The sequence below is a fragment of the Phaethon lepturus genome, unplaced genomic scaffold (assembly GCF_000687285.1).
Source record: "Phaethon lepturus isolate BGI_N335 unplaced genomic scaffold, ASM68728v1 scaffold7643, whole genome shotgun sequence".
Lineage (NCBI taxonomy): Eukaryota > Metazoa > Chordata > Aves > Phaethontiformes > Phaethontidae > Phaethon > Phaethon lepturus.
Genome location: NW_010528308.1, coordinates 990 through 6,419, shown reverse-complemented (window position 1 = coordinate 6,419; position 5,430 = coordinate 990). Strand labels below are relative to the sequence as shown.

The following is a 5,430-nucleotide window of genomic DNA, read 5'->3' as shown; positions in this document are numbered from 1 at the left end:
CCCCCCATCCTGCAGTAGGGCACGGGGCCCCCCCCAGCCCCTAGAGTTAACTTCAGTGGAGAGTATCAGCTATGCTGAATACTGCTACAGCACTCCTACAAAGTAATCATGTCGGAGTGCTGTTGCTGATAGAGAATTGATTTTACAGGCTTCTTAAAGTGTTTATAAATGGTAGGCATTATAGAGCTTTAAATCTATATTTAGGCTATAACACTGGTGAGTAAAACACAGATTGAGGATTACATGGCTGTATAGCTTCCATATGCTGCCAAAATACTCTTCCTCTTGCATGCTGGAAGGGAGTTTCAGTGAAGCTTTCAGAAAGCATCTTCTGCTTTTTCACCCACTATTTCAAACAGCTGTGTCCTAGGGGAGCAGTGTAAGCCGGCCCTGCACCATCTGTTCAGCTTCCTTGTGTCCTGGCAGAAGCATTGTTTTGATGCCTGAGCTAGTAGAGAATGCTGAACCCTTCAATTCAAAAATTCCTGTAGCCAACTTGGCTACCACTGGGAACAAAATTTTTTTTTAACCCTACTTTGGGTCTCTTGTGACTAAAGCTCATTTCTATCTCTGTGACAGTACTTGTTATCTGGAGACTAATTCAGTTTTATATTACTTTATTTCTATTTTTGCTTGCTTTGTTACATTCTTTAAACCTCTTGACTTGAGATTGTTTTGTACCAATTTGCAGACTAATCCTGTTTAGCAAGGGAGACTTTTGAACATATAAATACAGTAGACCCAGGAAGAATTGAGAAATGTTTCCAGTTCTTGCACGTATTTTTACTGGTACTTGGGGTGTCCATATCAACAAGGCTAAATTGCTCAGAACATAGAGTGTTGGAGTTGAGTCATCAGACCTCTGCCTCAAGCGAGGCTATTCTCAACTTTTGTTTCTGTCTTGCAGAATGGAGATGTATGTATTTCAATTCTTCACCCACCTGTAGATGACCCACAAAGTGGAGAGCTGCCATCCGAGAGGTGGAACCCTACCCAGAATGTCAGGTAACAGTGTGAATCTGATGTACAGCAGTGACCTCAAAGGCCTGTCGTCTCTCTCTAAGACTAAGGCCTGTGTTGGAAAAGGTTTGGAAGGGAATTTAAGACTTTGGGGACTTTGTCTTGAATTGGGTGGGAACCAGACTTATCAAGCTCTCTGAAGTGCTGTGTGTCCTGATGCTGGGCTAACAATGTGGAGACTTCTGTCCTGTTCACAGGGTTTCATGCTCTTAAAGCAAATTATCTATCTATCTATCTATCTATCTATCTATCTATCTATCTATCTATCTCAAATGTTGTAGCCTTTCCCAGTCCATGTTATCCTACACTTAAGTTTTTCAAACTCCTCTAAGATACCACTAGTGGAAAAGAACATTTTTGGATATTCAGGCCCAGTAGGAGTAACTTTGTGCATAATCCTGTTTGCTTTCCAGTATTTGTCTGTCTCCTGTCCTGCAGTGTGGTACCTTGAGCAGTTAGACAGATAGTTTTCTTCCTGACAAAAAAAATGAAGGATCACTAAGTACCAGAGGCATTCAAGGCTAACCTGTCCATTTTTTGAAATGTCAGCTGAATTTCATTCTCATTACAAGATACTGCCAATAAAGAACTGATAAAACTCATATCAAGTTAGCAGCTCACTGACCCGTGCAGCTGGAGTAGTAAGTGATGTAGTAGAAGAACCTTGAGGTAAGATGCTTCCTGTTCTAACTTTTTAATCTGATTTATTCTCCAAATAAGGTTAAAATAATTGTGTCTAGACTTCTAACATATCATGTGAGAATTATGCTTGCTTTCAGAGTGATTTATTAGATGTTGGTACTCCAACTTGAAATCTGTTATTTATTGGGAAATCCAGCTAGGGATCTCAGCACACCTGAGGGAGCGCAATGATTTGAAAAGGGTTGTCTGATAGTTTGACTCAGCTTTCATCTAACTTGGCTTCATGAAATTCATTTGAAAAGAGCCTTTGTCAAAGCAAAGATCTAGCAAGGGGGATTTATTGGATTCTTGACCCTTGGAATAGGATTGTAACACACACACTCTGCAAAGTGCTGAACTAAAGCTAATGTGGCAGGAGACTAGGAATTGTAGCAGTCAGCAAATTATAACAACTGATGTTCCTCCTGGAGCATGCTACTTCAAGGTTAAAAAGGCTCAAGAGAAATGGTGTGTCTTAGCTGTGTGAAGTCGTGAAGGGTTGGAAATCTGACCTTCTGAGCTTGAGGTAAATGTTATCCAATCCATCTGTACCAAGTACAAGTGAGTATGAAGCAACCTCTCAAAGTTCTAGTTCAGACTTTTAAAAAAGAAAAAAAAAGCTTAAATACTATTTTAAGCTATATATTGCTAAGTCATGTTCACCTGTCCCTCTGCTCACCTGGCTATCAAACTGTTTTTTCATACATCTGGTATGGTTAGGACTAGGTGACAAGCCTCAACTCATAGTTAGGAAACAGCTTTGGGAATTAATTACTTATATTGCACGCACATTTTGAGTATTTCATTATATACACCCCTAAAGATTGACATGAAACTTCTCATGTTGCTAGTTCTCCGATTTCTGCTCTCCCTTACCATGGTGCAGTTTTTGGTGCTTACTCTCTTGGAACGTGTTGGGCTTAAGGGTGACATTTGGGGAGAAAACATTCCTTAGCTGTATCAGCAAGCAGAAATAAAGCTTATCCTTAACTGCTAGCCTGCTACCAGCATCACCCATTGGGCTATGTGCCAACAGAAACATGTCCTGCTGGGGTTCCATCTGGCTCTGCAAGGCTCCAGTGTCAGACAGGAGGCAGCAGGGCTGGAGGTGTGGGAGGGAAGCATGCTTGTAGTGAGCTGCGTGTGTAACTTAGGGCTCCTCTTCACCTGCTGAATTTTGTAAATCCTGCTAAGTATTGACTGTTTACTACAGATGACTGTGGTTGAAGTGTCTGGAGGGGGGGAATGTCATTCTTCAACTTTGAGAGCACCTGTGCTTCCACCTCTAATGGTGTCAAACATGCTCATTAACTTTTTTAAACACAGTCAATATGGACTTTCCCATCGCTCAGAGCTAGATGAGGCAGGCATAAGTAAATATGGCAGACATCCATCAAGATGTGAAGGAATGCAGCTGTGATCTGTGTGGCAGAGAATACTGCTTTTCTTCTCATGTCCCATAAAGCTGAGGAAGTGGTGGCAGGGCTTGGGGGTTGAGGCTCTTTGATCATTTTAGTTGCCCTTCTCCATATCTCCCCTGGCCTCACTCTGTCCTTTGAGGTGCACAGGCCAGAACTGAGCACAGTATTCAAGATGTTGGTACATCTGTATCTATCTTGTGAAGATAGGTGATGCCCTGTCTTACTTACTTACTACTACTGCTTTGTTTCTTGAGGATGCTTATTTTTGTTGTGGTTTTTTGGCTGCTTTAGTGCATTGAGCTGGTTGCAGAAACTGTCCAGATCTAACATTACTATCAGTACAGCCTAAGCTAAAACCTCTTACTTTATACTGGAGAGTAAAAATGTGCTAGAACAAATCTATATGTACCTCTAAAGGTGGCTCTGAGAAGCTGCAGTGTAGACAGTAGCTGGAACAAAAAAAAATCCTTTTTGACAAGGTATATAACAGGATGTGCTCATTGGGAGCCCTAGCCACTCTGTAATGTCTCTCTTCATTTAGATTAAATTCATCCATGTCTGAGCCTTCTGTTGATACATGGAGAGAAAAAGGCACTTAACAGGTCTGATTGCTTGAGCCTCCACTGGTTTCTCTCCTCTGCTGATAAAGGGATGTAGAAGGACTCTGAAGATAACAGCACTGTAAACACTTAAAGTGACATGGCAGCTGATGAGCACACTGTTTCCCAGAATGGGGTGAGAGATGTAAGAAAGCAGAAAGTGGGCTTGAAATCCCCACTCTTCATGCAAAGAACTTGCATGAAGCAACATGCTAGAACAGCCTTGCCTGAGGGAGAAAGAGATCCATGTCAGTACTGGAGAGGATCAGTCTGTATCCAGTCTGGTGCAGTTTGTGCCTGATGCCAAGGATGTTTTCAGTCCCATGTGGTTGAACTTTTTTGTGGTTTTGGTCCTGTCAGATGCCATGTGCTGGGATCCCTTCCTGTTACTGTACCTTGTTCACCTTGCTTACCCACAGCATCGGGGTTTGAGTCAGAGCAGACTGTCCAGCTGGTAATGTATTGGCAGTGATGGAGCTGATCTAATGCACTGGTTGGGAATGAAGAGTGCAGAGAGCCTCACCTCTGATTGATAGACGGTTGCCTTGGTGTATTTAAGTAGCTTTGCACTGACTGGAGTCTAGGGCACCGCAGTGGAAACCGGCTTCTCCTCGCTTTGTTGATGGAAGTGTGGTAGAGCAGATGCTAAATCCAGACACAAATTCCTGTCCTCATCCTTCCCTAGACTTTGCTTGCTCTACAGTAAAGCTGCTGCAATGATGCTGGGAGCTGACGTGCTGGCTTTACAGCCTGTTTGCTGAGAATCAAAGGCTTTTAAATTAATTCTTGAGATGAAGTTGAAGACTCTCTCTCTCTTCTTCCCATCATTCCAGTCTGACCAGACAGCTTTTTTTTCAAGAGCTGCTGTTCTTTTTCCTACTGAATTATATTATTTGGAAAGTAAATTGTATAAGACTCTCCTGATAGCTGTGATGAACAGTCTGGCCAGACACAAGTGTTTAGTTTTAAAACCTTTCAAGAAACTCAGCATCCAAATGACTAAGCATTTCCTGGAATTGTACCCCAGATATATGATCTGGTAGATGTGCTCAGCACATGCTGCTCTGAATGTGCCCCTAAATCAATGCAAGTACAGCTGGGGCTGCAGTCTCATTTAATTAAGTTCTGCAAAGCAGTTGCTATGTACTGCTGTATTTCAAGACTTATTCCTTGTCTCTTGTTCTTCCATTTAAATCAAAAGCTGTTGCCAGCAGGACCACCTCAGACATGTGAAGCTATTGCAGTGGTAGCTACAGCCAGGTGGCCGAGTGTGTAGATGTCCTGGTTGGGACTTGCTGTTGAGTTTTGTGCTGGTTGTGGCACTGTGAGCAGCAAAGGGCTGAATCTCTGAAGTGCAAAGGGTTGTAGGAAATGCAGGACAAGGGTCTGGGCAAGGGAAGTGGTGTTTGCCCCTGGTAAATGCCAGTAGAGCAGGGCAGCTAGCAGCCCTGTGCTGCTAGAAATCCAGGAAGGCTGTCTGTCTACCAGGTGTTATACAGACTGGCTCATGCTGGCTTTGCTCAGTACCAGCAGCTGAATCCTGGGCCCTTGGCAGCTTGCCTAGGTATTGGAAAAACATCTGCACTGTCTTCCCCTTGCTGTGCTCGAGTGCTGCTGCAGCAGCCTTAACTGTGCATGGGCTGAGGAGAGGAGACCTGGCCACAGCTCCAATCTCTTAACACACTGTGGGGCAGGGAAGGCAGTGCAGC

General features: G+C 43.3%; 1 protein-coding gene across 1 annotated transcript in view; it reads left to right on the top strand.

Annotated features, from left to right (window-relative positions):
* LOC104618118 (ubiquitin-conjugating enzyme E2 R2) overlaps positions 1 to 5,430 on the top strand; it is a gene marked incomplete at its 5' end in the record, with an annotated part of 9,771 nt that overhangs the window by 3,749 nt on the left and 592 nt on the right. The window contains one exon of the mRNA XM_010283636.1: positions 908 to 1,005. Within this exon, the coding sequence (XP_010281938.1) occupies positions 908 to 1,005 (98 nt within the window). The remainder of the gene's footprint in view (positions 1 to 907; positions 1,006 to 5,430) is intronic.